Here is a 17403-nt window from a genome sequence, read left to right on the forward strand (position 1 = left end):
CGAGCCATTATTTAGCCACTCGCCCCCTACATCACTGAGGAGGACGTGAGATTTAGAGAGGGGCCTGTCAGTCAGGGCTCAAGGCCAGATTTTCCTGAGAACTGTTACTCATTCCCCTTCTTGGCTCTGCACACAGCCCACAGCGCCCACAGATGGCCGAGGCCATGCCAGTCTGGAGGCCCAAGGACTCAGGAGACACTTCCAGTCAGGGGTCTCCATATATCTCATTAGACTGGAGACCCCAGCACGAGACTCCACCCACGCTGTGGGGAGGGTAGGCCGGCAGGGTGAGGGAGGCAGGTGTGGGCACTACATCACCTTACAGCACCACTGGGTGAGGCATTCTTTCTGCCAGGCTGGCACTGGATGTCCTTGGTCAAACTATGGCTTTGCTAACCCAAAACCTTTACCTGTGTTCGTGGATGTTAACTTTATTAAGTTAAAAAATAAAAAGCTACTCATAATTCCTTAGAAAGAAAAGAAAATAATTGTTGAGTAAAGCAATTCTATCTCTATACTTTTTGCCATTATACTTTGCAATTGCCATTCTTGGTTTTCCCATTCATAGAACCTAGTGGTTACCACCATTGCTCCAGGAGACCCCTATGTGCATACCCAAGATGAGCTAGCAATGAGATCTAGATGAGATGAAATACATCAGGCCTTCTGAAAGCTATCCTTCTAGCCAGTAATAAAATCACTCCAGATCTGGCAGCTCACATTAGGGAGCCAGCAGCTGCCCATGTCATCTCACTATATCATGACAACACATTAGGAGGAAGACACTGTCTTTATCCCTGTTTCACAGATGAAAGTTAAAGTTCAAGAAGGATGGGTGATTTGCGTGGCAGGGTCCCACATGAGGCTGGTAGGGATTCTGCCTGCAACCTGTTGGCCAGCTCCTGAACCTGGCTCTCCCCAGCAGCACAGGCACTGCCTCCGTCTGAAGCTTGTCAAACAGGAGCTTTACTTTGTTCCCTCAGGGAAGCCAGCATTTGGCTTTGGAGGGGCTTACAAGATGCTGCTGGCACCGCACCACTGGTAAATGCGTGGGCTTCGGGGCAGCAGGTCAAACACTGCGTCTTTCAAGATCGAATGTAGGCTGAGGTGGCCTAGCTTCCCCCAGTTCACAGCGCGTCCCCCAGTTCACAGGGCCTTCCATTCAGTTCTTTGCCGGTTTCTTCTTTCATCCACCTGTACTTCTGACTGCACTTCACAGGCCTCTTCAGAAACGCCAGGGTGCACCGATAGAGGGAGTTCCGATGACTTCATCCTGATTTCCAAAGAAGATGATGGGAGCAGTGCCAGGGGCTCCTTCTCTGGCCAGGCCCAGCCTCTTCGCACCCTCAGAAGCTCCTCTGGGAAAAGCCAGGCCCCAGCCTGCTCCCCACTGGTGTTCTCAGATCCGCTGATGGGCCCAGCCTCAGCTTCCTCCAGCAACCCCAGCTCCAGCCCTGATGACGACAGTAGCAAGGACTCTGGCTTCACCATTGTGAGTCCCCTGGACATCTGACCACAGTGCCCAGTCCTGCCCCACAGGGATCCAGCCACCCTTTAGTGGCCCCAAGGCCAGACTGAGGCTTGCCCAGTGGAGACCCTTCTGAAACCACTGCTTCCTTCCCGGCATGCATTTGGCATTGGTCTAGCCCTTTGAAACCCCTTAGAGAGAAGCATATATGGCCACAAAGCACACAGGCTTAGGTTTGCCAAATGCAGACAGGGCTTTCTGGGCCCTTACCTAACTCCTACCCGACTCTTGCTCTGAGTTAGAGCTGAGTTACATACCCAGTATCACACTCACAGTTAGAAAAGTAGAAACACTTTTCCTCTGTCCCCTTCCTCCCAGCCAAGAATGTGTGGCAACTCCATCAGTTATACTTAGAAGGAGGAGAAATAGTTTTTTCCTATCTTCTATCCCTCAAAGCACCAGACATAGGAAAATTGGTTTATACCAAGAAAGCTTCCTCTGTGGAAATCTGTCTAAGCCTACTTTATTCCTGCATTGGGAAGCCATATCGCAGATCTAAATGCGATAGAATGAACTAGAACTAGTGGATTCCAGGGCTGGGGGGAAAAAAACAAACCCATTACTGACCTCTCAAAGTTATAATGATCTCTGCAAACAGGGTCTAAACTTAGGAATCATATTTAGGTGCGATGTAGCATCAGATTTTTTTTGATGTATTAAAGAATGCATCTCCAGTCCTTAGGCCATCAATGTCTCTCCTTAAACAATTGTATTTCACCTTTTAGAATCTTTCATAGTCAGAAAACAAGGTTACTATAAGCCAGTTTTTGCTGCACTGATTTCAAAAGATATAAGAATATTACTATCCTTCAGATGGAAAATGTGGCCTTGACTTTATGGGATAAACATCTTTCAGACAGTTTTCTAGTCAAGTTTCTCTGGTTTCAGAGCTGTATATATACACCTGTCAACTGAGGAGTAAAGGGAAAAACCCAAGTTCGTTCCCACCCAAAGTCAGAATTCCTCATTGGCCTTAAAGTAGCAGTCACAAGACTTAGAGAATTGGACCTAGAGTCCCTTCTGTGGGGAATAAGGATACCTAGAGAACATTCCAGATGCCAAGAGGATGCAGGAGTTCTGCACAACCTCCTCCCTTCTTGGAAGTCAAATGTAGGAACTGCAGGGCCTGTGCTCATCTGTGAACCTGCATCCTGGGCACCACCGCCAGGACCGGGTCTGACATGCCAGTGCCTTCCTGGGCTGCAGAGACTCTCCCCCTTGTCAGTCAGCACCTTAGGAAACCATCATGGGCACAGAGCATCACATGAGTTGTTTCTCTCTTTAAAGAAGATTCCCTGGAAAGGATGCTTTTCCTCTCCTCTGCCTGCGCAGGAATTCTAACAGGAATGGGTAAGGATGGCAGAGGGACACAGTGCCTGTCTCGCCTCCATCAGGGAGAGCAGCCATACCAGGGATGACTGACTCTTTGAGCCTGTCCTCAGAGGATGGCGAGGCAGCTGGGCAGTGGAGGCCTTCATGGTAACAAGTGAAAGCTCAGGATAGAGGAGCAGACACTGTCTACGTCCCTCCCACTGCTCACCTTATGTATCTGTGTAGACAAATGTGATAATGACATGATTTCCCACCTGCCCTCCAAGAAAATGGTGACTCCCTCTCAAGTCAGCTACTGGAGAGAGGAGGGTTCTCATTAGCTCTGCAGTTTGCTCTTAAACTCTAGCAGGGAAATCTCCTCTTCCCACATCAGCATGTAAGGTGAATAATAACTGTGGTTTTGCCAGACAACAGGTTGTCTGGCCTTCAACCACTGGGCAGTTGCCTGGCAGATGCACACAGTAGCTCCCTGGCTTCTGGCTCTGAGTGTTCCTCTCAGCACCTCTGAGTACGTTGCTGCCAAGCACATATCCCTATGACAACACTTGGTAAGCCACGGGGCCCCCATACAGTGAGTGACCTTGCAGCTGTGCAGGGTTGCCATTGGTCACTTTCGCACCTTGGGAAGGTGTCAGTGTTTCAGTTCTCAGGTAAGAGGTGTAGAACTGTTCCCGCCAGGGCTCTGGGATCGACTGGAAAGGACCACAAAGCTGGTCATCCCTGGGCAGCTGGTCCACTGTCACCTGCTGACTTCTAGTATTTCCTTTGCCCTAGAGCTAGAGTCATGATAGCTGAGGTCTCTGGCCCTGCAAGAGTCACTAGGCACCCACCATGCCAATAAGGCTCTCCGCTGGCTCCCTGCAGTTGGCTGGATGTTTAATAGTTACTGAAAACTCCCAGCCCTGCTGCACACTAGAGGCAGGTCCTCGTGGTCCTCTCTATCCTGTGCTCCTATGTTGGTGGCATGTGAGGACCAATGGGTTCACTCAGAGATAGTGCTTCTGTGTCCCCCAACAAGCTCACGCCCTCTTGGGAGGAGAGAGACATACAAGAACAGTGGGTCATGGGCAGTACCAGCCTCAAATTCCCACAGGCTCATACTCAGACAATTGTATTACTGCCTTTTGTTTTTTAAGTGTTTTTTTTTTTATTCTTCATAGTTGAGTATTATTTGCAATTTTATTAGTTACAGTGCTATTAAAGAATATGTGTTCCTTTTATTATTTTATCAGATACTTATGTTTACTTGCACATTTTTTAAATCTTGAATATATTGTGTTTTGTTAACAAATGTAGTAATCAGTGGAACTCTTCTTATGTTTTGATTATTAGCAGTTAAATACATTTTGTATACATGAAGCTTAGATTAATTCCCATCATCATCTCCTTTTTTTATATATGCCCCTATGTGTTTTATGCATTCCTCTTTGATCAGATTGGAATTTGAGCTAAAATTTAGCTTTGTACATTACGTGTGAGAGTTACAGACTAGCAAGTCTAATTACTTTGCCTTACCTTGAGTGTATGCCACAGGGTCAGATAACACGTTAAACATTTAGTTACACTGGATTACTCTGCCAAAGCTGACCTCCTGCTGATGTTCAGAGGTAACTGCAATCTGGAAAGAGATAATATCACTGCAGAAGGAATGTGACTCTAAAAATAAACCAGGACCTCCCTGTGATTTGCCTTGTCTGCAGATGACCGATGGACTCTCGTGTGTCAGCCCTGGGCTTGCTAAGGAAGCTGCCTCAGGGAGTTGGGGGTCAGTTGCCGCTCTCAACGGGAATGCGGGAATGCCTCCTCTCCTTGTCAGAGATGCTGAACAAATAGCAAGCTCTGTGGCAGTCATGCTGGCATCCTAATAATAACCTGTCAGAGTTGATGCACATGATTTTTATGTTTTTTTTTTTTTTTTAAGAAACTGCCCCAGGGGTTCATTATAGAACAGGAGTGTGTATGGAGGACTTAGGTCCCCACATAGAGTGGCCGTTCTGTGGCGGCTACAACCAATTCCATCCCTTCTTTCCTGCGGACACACACCTGGCCCCTGGCCCCTGCCCTGTGTGTCCAGAGGAGGGGCACTGGGGAGGCTGTGGAGCAGAGGGAAGAGGCCGGATGCATTGAGGATGGCACCTGGCAAGCCAGGCTTCCTTCTCAAAGGCCAGACTGCTTTCTCAGTGTTACTTTCTAAAGCTCTCTTTTTATGGTGTTATAAAGATGTATAAAGTTGGTATAAACAGGCTTGAGACCACTTTGATGTAAAAGCTGTCATAGCAGTTTTTCTTACAGTGGCACAATTCATTTGATTGATGGAATATTCAGTGACGCCATTTATGTCCTATCGCTTTTTTCTCATCCATCTTTATGCTATAACTCATATTGATTTAAGAAATGATTTCTCCTTTTGGCAAAGCGATCCCATTCAATATGGTTATAATAAAAGACTAATGTGAAACTGAGACTGTAGCTTGACTTATTTCAGGCCATGCATGGGGGCACAAGGTGCTGATCAGGCCCGGCCCAGAGGAGTCCCTCGGAGTGCATCGTCAGGCGGGGAGTGGACAATGGAACCATGTACCAGCCCCAGCACTGTGGTCCAGCCTCACTGCACCACGGGGCAGGTCCTAGGCCTGGCCCAGGGCTCACACCCAACTCTGACATACCCTTCCTACCTTGGGCTAGTTTCTTAACTTCTGGGGCCTCAGTTTCCTTATCCGCAAACGGAAGATAATAGTAGTCACCTAGCTCATAGGGTGTGGTGGGGATTGAAGAGGATAACAATTGAAAGTACTTAGCACAGAGCCTGACATACCATGAAATGCCTGACAGTTTCAAAGATGATGCTTAATTCTGGAAGAGCCCCTGGAGGTCATGTAGTCCTACCCCGACCATTGACAGCCAGGACCTCAGAGGCTGCTGGGGGGCCCGGGTCCCACCCTGAGGCAGCCCTGCTCAGCCCACTGGTCCAAGAGACCATTTTAGGGGCGGCCCCAATGGCTTGCTATCCATCAGCACCAGGTTTGCCCTGGTAGCCACACTTCCACCAATCCAATGTGAGATTGGTGAAAAGGCCACAGGTGAGGATGGGGGAAAGATGAGTATACTCTTAAGTGACAAACTAGGAGGGATGGGGAGGGGGATCTCTATAGCTTAGGCAGAGCCCTGATGCCAATGGCAGCTTAGAATTTGCACCTGGGCCCATCTCTAGCCTGGGCCTCTGTCCCCAGCCCAGCTAGCAAGTAGCTTTTCCGCTTGTGGGCACAGCCCCTCCCCACAGGTTCTACCATCAAAAGGTTGGAGGGCCTGGTACACTCCTCAGATGGCTCATGCTAGTGAGGGTGACCCCAGCTTCCTCAGACCAGTGACAGCCACACATGCACTGGCATCCCCCACTGGCCTCCAGGAGTGCCTCACTCATGTCCCTTGAGCGTGACCACTTCATTGCTTCTGGAACCTCCTCCTGCCCTCCCTGCACCTCTCCACCTGAGGTTGGGCTCCTGGCCCTAGAAAGTCGCTAGCAAGTGTGAGGGAATGCCGTCTCTTGGGAGCAGCTCTCAGCCATAGGCTGAGGAGTCGGGGCATAATGCCCCAGGCCCCTAGCCCCTGGGTGGAGCCACCCTGGTGTGAGTGCTGGTGGTTTCCCAGGGCTTCCCTGCAGGGTTAAGCTCCACTTGCTCTCGAATCTTCTCTCAGGGTCAGCTTCTTGGAGAACTGAAGCTAAGACACCCTAGACACCCTTCTTCCTGAGCCCCTTCTCCAGGCAGAAGCGTTGTCCTTGGCTCACCCCCTACCAAGGCCGGGGGTGGGTGGGAAGAGAGTGCAGGTTGTCAGGTGGGCCCAGAGTCCTCACAGATGAGGGCTGTGCTGAGAGGCTGCCGCCCCGGTGTCTGTGGTTCTTCAAGGGCCAGGGCAGGCCCTCTGTGTGAGCTCTTGCTCCCAGGCCTGCCGAATTGCCCCCTCTCACAAGTGAACATTACCCACAGCTGGTCAGGCCCTGCTGGAAGAGCTACTGAGGCTCCTTTTCATTTAGTAGTTTGCCTCTGCCACAGCCAGCATTCTTAGCCTTTTAAGGACATGTGTGCATCACCAGTAACTTCTGGACTCTGAGCAGCATATCTGTTGGTGAGAGGGGACAGATGACACCGACCCAGAGGGCCCATTCAATATTGGGCCACTTGTTCCTCCAGCAGATGTGCTTGGATACCCTCAAAGTGTGAGGCTGCACAGGTGCTGGGGACACACAAAATGCCCCTCAGATTGCCAGGAGTGGCTGGAAGAGACTTGTTTCTATATTAGGAACAAACACCAAAAAAAAAAAAATTAAATACTAAGGTAGCCCAGAGGAAATCCTCTATGCAGCCTGGGAGGGGTTCCAGGAGACCACAGAGGTGAGTGGGTGAGCGGGGCCCAGCGTGAGCCTGCCACCTGCCCTCTGTGGTGGGGCACTCCCACTTCCTGCTCAGCAAATGGTAGAAACCGAGTTGAGGGGTGGACTTACAGCAGCCAGGCAGTTGTGTTTTCCCACAGGCACTTGCAGTGATGGGGATGGCCCCTCACAAAGGACTTGATGCTGCCCAGCCATTCAGTGATAACCACCAGAGAGTGCCCGGGCTGTGCCAGCTGTGGAGCCCCGGAAGGGTCCCGAGGGCATGCCACCGACCCATCATCTGGGCTTAACTCCAGCAGCTGCCTGGTAGCAGGAGCCCCTCCCATGTGTCAGACTCAGAAAAGTGAAGGGATATTTAACAAGGTGTAAGTATAACTGAAAGAGTGATGGGGCTGCAGCGGATGTCACACCCAGTCCCCCAGAGAGTGCTGTGAAGGGCAGGACAACCAACAAAGGCCATGTTGTAAAGAGATCATCATTCACTGCCTTTCTGACAACATGCTTGGCCCTCAACATCCCTACCTCCTGCCCTCAGCTCTGCCCCTGGTCCTGAGCTACCCAGCTGTCAATGCCAGGGCCCAGTGGTCTATGCACAGCTTCCTGGCCCTTGGACCATCCCACAGCTTGGTCAGACCCTTTCTTATCCCACCACAGAGAAGGCCTTGTTCCCACTTTCAGGTCTGGCCAGTGGCCTTGTTCCTCTGACTCCAGCTCACCTCCTCACCCCCTCTCCTGGAAGCAGATACCACCAAGAGTCCCTCTGAACCCTCAGGATGACAGGTGGTTCCTTGACCACCGCATTCCCACAGGGCTGTGCTCTAGCCCCACTGGCAACCCTTCTGCCCAAGGCTGAACACCTGCCCTTTCTTCTGCCCACAACACCTCTCCCTGCCGTGCAGGTTACAGGGGTGAATGCCAGCTTCAGTGGCCAACCTGTTCTGTGGTGAGGCTCCACCAGACTCCTGCGCATGGAACTGCTTCCCAAAGTCCTATTGTTATATTTTGCTTTGTGTCACACAGCAACAGTTTATGATGTTTATGGCTTGTGTGCGGCAGGGATGCAGGTAGGGCACAGTGGGGATGATTTGTCATTGGTACCCCTGTTATCTGGGTCTTTGGAAGACTCGAAGGCTGGTCTTTTACTAAGATGTCCAATGGTTGATGCTGAGACCTTAGCTTGGGCTGTCAGCCAGAGCACCTACATGCAGCCTGGGCTTTTTTGCAGAATGGTGGCTGGGATCCAAGAACGAGTGTCTGAGGGGAAGGCAGGTAGGTGGAAGCCATTTCACCTTTTATGACTGGCCTCAGAAGGCGCACCAGTTCTGCCACATTCTCTTCATCAAAGTAGTCACAAGAAGCATCAATTCTGCCACATTCTATTCATCAAGGTAGTCCCAAGCCCATGGAGATTCAAGGGGAATGAAAATCGATAGCACTTCTTGATGGGGAGAGTAATGTTCCAGAAGAACATGTGGGACTGGAAGTGCTGCGGCCGCTTTTGGAGACTGTAATCCGCCATGCACATTGCAGGCTTCTGCAGGGTAGCAGGAGTGAGGCCTCAGTCATCCGGTGGTAGACTAAGGCTGCTCCAGCCATACTAGGGAGCTTACAGGCCCCATCCAAACCCTGCAATATGTGTAGCTGCTCACTCCTCTCTTCCAGGAAACCTTAGGTGTGTTTTTAAAGCACACCCGAAAACTCTTTGACACCACTCCCATCAAAGAGGCCCTTGAATCTTGGCTCTGTGACTTCTCAACCAGTAGAATATGGAGGACATGATGCAGCTTCAGATGGGAACTACTTCTTGTCTCTTGGTACATTCACACTTGGAACCCGGCCACCATGCTGCAAGGAAGCCCAAGCAGCTCTGTGGAGAGGAGCCAACAGTCAATAACAACTTACAATACCATCTTGGAAGTGAATCCTTTGGCCTCAACGACACTGTGCAGAGCAGAGACAAGCTATACCCATCAAACCCTTCCCAAAGTACAAAATTGTGAGCAAACTAAATGACTGTTTTAAGCTACTAAATTTTGGGGAAGGTCGTTATGCAGCAGTGGCTATTTCCTGATACTCTGACTAGCAGGACCCATCTCTTACAAACTCTCCCATCTTAGGACTGTACACGTTCTCCAGGCCTTTGTCCTACCTCCCTGCCTTCTGCTGAATGTATTCATGTCCAAGTCCAGATTCTGCATTTCTTATCTTGAAAAGAGGGACTCTGAGCCTTAGCTATTTATTTACCCATATTTATGAGTACCTACCATGTGCCAAACACTGTGCTGGGGGCTGGAGACATGCAGTGAACAAGATGGATAAGATGCCTGTCCTCAGGGAGCTTGCAATCCAGTGGGAGAGAAAGGCAATGCCCAGTAAATGCATAAGTGAGATAATTTCAGATAGGAAGGATGTGGCAGAGACCCTTCAGGAAGTCCCAGTTCCCTTTCCCCCTGGGGAGGGACACAACTAGACCAGCCTCCCTTGAAGGGACTGAGCTTGGGCCACTGGAGTGTGAGGGGTGAATATGAGTATGTAGAGGAGGAGGAGATGAGTAGATGACTCTGGGAGCCCAGAACGGTGGGGTGGGGGAGAGCATGGAAACCTCCTCCTCCCCAGATCTTGAGGACCAGCTAGTATCAGGTTTTCCCTAAACCTCTTTGTCATTCTTTGCTTTCATTCCCATAAACATTGCTCCTCCCACAAACATCACCCCTGGGGAAAGAGTCATAATCAACTCTGATCAAATCCCAGGCTGCTTACAGGTTGGGGAAAGATAGAAGCCAGTGTCGCTTAGAACCAACCCCAATTCATTCAGAGAGATTAGTGTCCATCAGACACCAGTGCCCTGAGCCCTGCCTGCCTGACTCCACCCTCAAGGTGCCAGGGGTCCATCTAGCCCACTGTCAGCCAATCAAGAGGGGACTATGAGCAAGACAAGCAAGCTTCGGGAGGCTCCATTTCCCCATCGTTAATATGGGGGAGTGGGGCTGGGGCAAATGCCTAGCTTGGCCACCTTGCAGGAGTGTTGCAAGGGGATTAAGCCTGTCAAACTCCAGGCCCTGGTCTGGCTGTCACCTGCATTAACTCCTCCCAGTCTCCCCATGGGGGCTGGTGATGGGGAAGGCAAAGCCTTGGGCTGATGTGGCCACATGTGTGCAGACAGCCCCAAAGCTCTGCCCCTCAGGACTTCCCCTCCCCCAGCACCTGAATGGCAGGATTTGGGTGGCTTCCAACTCCTGGAAGTGACAAGCTCTGCATGATCGCAGCAGCCTCTGTGCTTCCATCTACCGTGCAGCACCAGCACCAGGGACTAAACTCACCCTGTCACAAAATATGGAGGCTTGTTCCTGGGCGTGTGTGTGACTCACCCAGCGTCACAGCAGTGGTGTGTGGCAAGGCTGCCACTGGGTTTCTGAGAATCCTGCACCTCAGAGATTCAGAGAAACTCAGACTTTCAGAGAAAGTCTGTCCTGTCCGCTGTCAGCAGAGGCGTTAACCACAGAGCTTGCAGTGGGAGCCCCGAGAACTAGCTCAGCAAGGCCAGGCAGAGTTTACCCTTCCTGTCCCTGAGCTGCTCTGGGGCTGGAGGCTGCAGGAAGCAGAGCCAGATGTTAGCTCTGTCCCCTGGTGGCAAAGTGGATGTGGCAGAGACAGGTGAGAGACGTGCCTGCTGAAGTCGAACTGGGGATCCGCTTTGCTGGATTCCATGGGAACAAAGCAGATCCAGGCCTCATGTTATCACCCACCCCTCCTGTGTAGGCTGGGTTTGGTCCCAGCTGGTCCAAGAGACAGTGGGTAGGCCCCACTCTCTCTGACACTCCATCTGAAAAATGAGGAGGCTGATGTAGAGCTGGCTTTCCTTTTTTTTTTTTTTTTTTTTTTTTTTTCTTTTTTTTTGAGACGGATCCTTGCTCTGTTGCCCAGGCTGGAGTGCAGTGGCGTGATCTCAACCCACTGCAACCTCCGCCTCCTGGGTTTCAAGCAATTCTCCCACCTCAGCCTCCCGACTAGCTGGGATTATAGGTGCCCACCACCACACCCGGCTAATTTTTTTGTATTTTCAGTAGAGACGGGGTTTCACCGTCTTGGCCAGGCTGGTCCTGAACTCTAGACCTCATGATCCACCTACCTTGGCCTCCCAAAGTGCTGGGATTATAGGCATGAGCCACCACGCCTGGCTGAGCTGGCACTTTTTTCAAACTTTTTTGACTAGACCCCACAGTAATAAATACATTTTATGATGAAATTTGACTGGCTTAAAAATATATTCCATGATATATTAAATAGGATTGTGTCTGCTGCTATATAACACACAGGTTCCAAAATGTCAGTTGCTTAAAACAAGAGAAGTCCATTTCTCACAGACTTAAGTATCAAAGTGAGGCTTCCTGGTTTGTGTGTGACTCTCCTCCATGCAGTGATTCAGGGACCCAGCCACTTTGAGGCTCTATCCTCTAGGACTTTCCCACCAATGTCAGAGCCACCTTGACTCAGAAGTAAAGTGTCATTTTTAATCACACTCCACTAGGAAAGCAAGTCACCAAGCAGCCTACCCAGACACAAGGGCAACCCCTTCCTAGGGACACACTGATACTGTGTAGAGGAGTACAGCTTTGCTAGCTAGTCAGCTGCCTCCACCGCCATACCCTAACCCCTGAATACACACACCATACACACCCTGAAACAGAAGGCTCATGAAACAAACATCCTCATACTGCATGCAATACCTTGCTCATTCTGATACCTCCTCCCCTATTTTATTTGATTCTATTTTATTTTCATAAGTGCTGGATGTGACCCACTAAATTAATCTCATGATCCACTAATGGGTCAATTCCTACAGCTTAAAGATTCAGATGATTCCTTAAAGAAGTGTCCATAATATTAACCAACTCTGTAGATTGTATAGAGTTCAGTGGTCACATAGTTGATAAGCTTTTTTAGCTAAAAAGAGAACTGCTTGAAGCTATAGCTGTCAGAGGAAGAAGCATGTAAAAAAAAAAAAAGTGTCTTTTAATGCAGAATAGATTGGAATATCCTCCTAATCTATGCAAAGAAATAAGAACTGCTCAGGTGTCCAGGGGCAGAAGGCATTCTAGGGAGGCCAGGAGGATGGTTTCTGAGGGACATGTTGGCTCCAGGCTCTTTTCTGGGAGGATTTGACAAGTGCTTTTCCCAGAATGCAGCCAATTTTGCACAAATTCCAGCCAGGTGACAATGATCATTCACCAGAATGTAAGAGGAGGACCTAGAGTCTTGGCACCTGCTGTGAAAGATCCTCTATGTTCCCGGGTCACCCTTCCTCTCCCACCTTTCCTCCCCCGGAAAGGTCTGCCGCATTCTTGTTGCTCATGTCATCTGAGCCCTGACAGGTCTGCAAAACACTTCTGGGTCTGGTACTCTTCTCTCAGAAACACCTGGGAAATAGCCCTATAACTTGTGACTCAGTTCATGATGCATGGCCCAAAGTGACACTGGAGACACTGACCCCTGTCTTTGAAGAGATGAATCAGACGTCATAATAACCTAGACACTCCTGCATAAATCTAATTTCAAATTTCCAACTAAGCCAGGTGCAGTGGCTCAGGCCTATAATCCCAGCACTTTGGGATAGAAGGATCACTTGAGCCCAGGACTTTGAGACCAGCCTGGGCAACATGGTGAGACCCCATCTCTACAAAACATTTAAAAATTAGCTAGGTGTGGTGGCTTATGCCTGTAGTCCCAGCTACTCAGGAGGCTGAGATGAAAGGATCACTTGGACTCAGGGAGGTTGAGGCTGCAGTGAGTCATGATTGCACCACTGCACTCCAGCCTGGGTGACAGAGATCCCATCTCAAAAAAAAAAAAAAACTCCAACTAATTTTGGTCCATGCGTCACAATTTATACAGCTGTCCCTATTACAAACCCAAAGCAAGGGGTCTGCATGGAAAAGATGTGCAATGCGAGGAGTGCAGGCTTGGGCAGCCAGTGGATCTGGGTGCAAGAAGGGCCTCGGCCTCACACAAGTGCTACGTGCCCTTAAGCAACTTGCACGTCTCTGAACCTCCATCCTCTTACCTGCAATTGGGCATGCATTGCCTGCCTCTCAGGGCACGAGCAAGAAGCGGATGAGTGTATGGCCTGGCTAACGGTGAGTGCCCGACAGATGCTGGTGTGTCCCATCCCCATGCAGAAGGGCCATAAAACTGTAGTCTGTCTCCAAGTATTTCTAGTTAGTGATATCCAAGAAGGCACAGGTACATCCTATGGCTTAGTGTACAGGTTTTATGGACACAACTCTGGGTCCACATACACGCACTCAATCAATATTTACTGAGTATTTCAGACCCTGTTCTAGGCACTGGGGAAGCAGCAGTAAAAAAAAAAAAAAAAAAAAAGGATATGTTCTTATGGAGCTGACAGTTTAGTGTCGCCTTTCCTGCCTGTCGCCTCCCTACCCCAGCTCCTCTCCTCTCACAGCTGCTTCTAATCTGGTCACTGGTTCAGGTAAATAAAAGAGTTCAGACAGAGTCATGATGAATACTATCATTATAATAATGAAAAGAGAACTGGGAAAAATTATTTTATAGGCCACAAAGAGATATTAAATTATATTGGAACATTATGCATCAATGGAAAACACAGCTGGAAGGAAACCATGGTAGGCATAATTCGGAACACCAGATAATCCCACAATTATTTCTACTGGCTGTCTTAGAAAGGCTTTAAAAAATAATTCAACTTTTTATTTTGAAATAATTTTACATGCACATAGAAGTTGCAAAGATAGTGTACAGAGAATTACCTTGTACCCTTCACCCAGCCTCCTCCAATGATAACATCTTACTTAGCCATAGTACCATTATCAAGACCAGGAAATTGCTGCATTACTAGTTACTGTTAACCAAACTGAAGGCCCAACTGCAATTGTGCTCATTTGTACATGCACTCTTTTTATTTTTCTGGTGTTCTATGAAATTTTATCCCATGTATAGATTTGTATAGCCACCACCACAATCAAGATACAGAAAGTTCCATCACCACAAAGAAACTCCCTCATGTTCCCTCCTTATAGTCACAGCCTCCTGCATCCCTAGCCCCTGGTAACCAGTGAACGGTTCTCCGTCACTGTTATTTTGTTATTCTGAGAATGTTATATAAATGGAATTATGCAGCATGGAACCTTTAAGGATTGGCTTTTTTCACTTCATCTAAAGCTCTTGAGATCCATCCAAATTGTGTGTATCACAATTATTTCCCTTTTATGTCTTCGTAGCATTCTACGATACGGAAGTACCACAGTTGATGTTTACCCCACTGAAGAACATTTGGGTTGTTTGTAGTTTTTAGCTGTTACTAATAAAGCTGCTAAGAACATCTGTGTGCAGGTTTTTACATGGCCTTTGATGCACAGAATCTATTGCTATTTTTTTTAAATGGTGTCTCACTCTGTTGCCCAGGCTGGAGTGTAGTGTCATAATCTCAGCTCACTATAGCCTCCACCTCCCCGGTTCAAGCGATTCTCCTGCCTCAGCCTCCTAAGTAGCTGGGATTACAAGGGCACACCACCACACCCCACTATTTTTTTTGTATTTTTAGTAAGGATGGGGTTTCACCATGTTGGCCAGGCTGGTCTCGAACTCCTGACTTCAAATGATCCACCCGCCTCACCCTCCCAAAGTGCTGGGATTACAGGCATAAGCCACCACGCCCAGCCTGGAATCTATCTTTTATGCCCACTCTCAGCAAATAGATTTTCCTTATATTGCGCCAGCCTCATGTGTGAGTCATTACTTATCTGGATGTAATAGATGGGACAATGCAAATGCCTATAACACAACTGAGAGTCGGGAAGAAAGCAGAGAACAACTTGAGTAGCAATGACAGGTGTGTAAATGTCACCAAGTCACTGCAGGAGGCCCATCAGCCATTGCTCTGTTATTTACATATATTTAACACACACCTAAAAGGTTTGGCCATAGTGTCTCCTGGTCCACAGCCATTCACATTCGGTGGAGATGGCCTTAGACAACAGCTGATGTTACAACTGATAATATGACAATGCAGGTGAGACTTAAAAACAGTCTCATAATGCTAGAAACCTGGGCCCACTCAGTGTAGGGTGAATAATCCAATTCACTTCAGTGGCTCAAGGGGCACCTCTTTTACTGCAGCAGAGCCACCTTTGCTCAGAGTGGTTACCAGAGTCCTCTAGAAAAGACTGAATTTTGTTTAGTATACTCCTCAGCAAGGCAACAACTGATGGTCAAGAGTGATTTCACCCCAAACTATTGAGAGTTACAGAAATCAAAATGCTTCAAGTAGTAAGCTCTAGCAAATTAACGTGAATACCACATTCTCTGAGGCCAAGTAAATTAGGTATCATTATATTAATGATTCATTTTAATGAACACATCCCAACCAAAGGCAGACCAGGCCCACCCTTGTTCCATGCCTATACTCAGGGTAGACACAGTGTATTAGTCTGTTTTCATACTTCTATAAAGAACTACCTGAGAATGGGTAATTTATAAAGGAAGAGGTTTAATTGACTCACAGTTCAGCATGATTGGGGAGGTCTCAGGAAATGTACAATCATGGCGGAAGGTGAAGGGGAAGCAGGCACCTTCTTTACAAGGCAGCAGGAAGAAGTGCTGAGTGAAGGGGGAAGAGCCCCTTATGAAACCATCAGATCTCGTGAGAACTCACTGTCACGAGAACAACAGGGAGAAAACCACCCCCATTATTCAATCACCTCCACCTGGTCTCTCCCTTAACACGTGGGGATTGTAGAGATTACAATTCAAGATGAGATGTGGGTGGGGACACAAAGCCTAGCCATATCGATTACACAGCTTGGGGTCAAACTTTTTCCCCAAAGAGCATGGCTCTGAAGTCACGCATGCCCAGACATGATTCTCCGTGGGGTGACCTTGCTCAAGGCCTTCATCTTATTGAGCCTCAGTTTCTCCATCAGTAAAATAGGAGTTGCAGTTCCTCCCTGCTAGGGTCATAAAGAGAAGGGAATAGGACGAAGGCGTGTGGCACATAAGAGTCTCAGAATGTTCATGTGAAAAACAACTTTCACGTGAGAAATTTTTCCCTTGAGGCAGTTGCACTCCTTCTACCCTCCTCAATGAGAGTATGTATGAGGCCAGTTCTCAGCCACCGTCTGCCTCAGTTTCCCCACTGTCCCTACTCCTATCTGAATCACATCCACCATTCCCAGCCATTGTCAATCCCAGAGGCTGTGACTTGATTGGCTCCTAGGCACTTGGGACAAGCTGGCTGGCTGGTAAGGAATTTGACTCCGGGCCTCTGGAGACCACCCTGGCTCCATTTTCTTCTTCGCACCATCTTCCCTCCATATTGGCCAGCAAACAAGCAACCATGAGTCCTCTCTAGAGATTCCATGGCTCCCAGGGCATCATCTGTAAAGGCTGCAGCCTTTTCTGATGAAATTCTCTTCCTTCAAGTGTCAACTTTAAACCTCCCCCTGACAATTGGGAGCTGCTCACTGCACTCCAGACAGAAACCACTTAACTTGATTCAGGGGGCAAATGTCTTCTTTGTGATTCTGGCTCAGTTCCTCGGTCTACCTGAGCAGGAAAATGTGGGCACCCCATGTGCTGTTTCTTAATGCTGACCAGGAACCTCTCCTGCCTACCGGAGGGGATATGGGTTTGTAAGAAAGTCCTGCTGTGGGAGAAGCTCAGCTCAGACCAGAGGCGGTGAGGTCAGAGGGACACAGATTTCTGGTCTTGCCACCAACCACTGGTGTGATTGGGGTAAAAGTTGTGACCCCAGGGGGGCCTCAGTTTCTTCATCTGCAATAGGATGACAAGACCCTCTCCTAGGACTGTGGTGGGAAATAACAAAGATGGTTGATATAAGGGCTCTGTATAGGGTCATCATACTGGAGCCAGTAGCAAGGGAATGTGGGACACATTCTTCTCCTGGTGAGGGCAGCTGTGCAAGATATCGAGCCCATCTGTGCACACATCCTCTGCGTGCATCACATCTGTTAACATCCTGTTGGCCAAGGCAAGTCCTATGGTTGAGCCCAGAGGCAGGGGTGGAGCGGGAAGCACACCAGCCCCCAGAGCGGCAACTGCAAACTCCGATCCTACAACTAGGGAGGGAGCGAAGAGCTAGAACCACACCCGCACT

General features: G+C 48.8%; 1 protein-coding gene across 1 annotated transcript in view; it reads left to right on the top strand.

The window, feature by feature from the left end:
* Positions 1-5322, top strand: part of LOC105465802 (TBC1 domain family member 5) — a 570286-nt gene extending 564964 nt beyond the window's left edge. Inside the window, exon 25 of the mRNA XM_011714415.3 lies at positions 1220-5322. Coding sequence (XP_011712717.1) covers positions 1220-1513 — 294 coding nt within the window. The 3' untranslated portion in view covers positions 1514-5322. The remainder of the gene's footprint in view (positions 1-1219) is intronic.
* Positions 5323-17403: the final 12081 nt, after the last annotated feature.

The sequence above is a fragment of the Macaca nemestrina genome, chromosome 2, assembly GCF_043159975.1.
Source record: "Macaca nemestrina isolate mMacNem1 chromosome 2, mMacNem.hap1, whole genome shotgun sequence".
NCBI classification, from domain to species: Eukaryota; Metazoa; Chordata; class Mammalia; order Primates; family Cercopithecidae; genus Macaca; species Macaca nemestrina.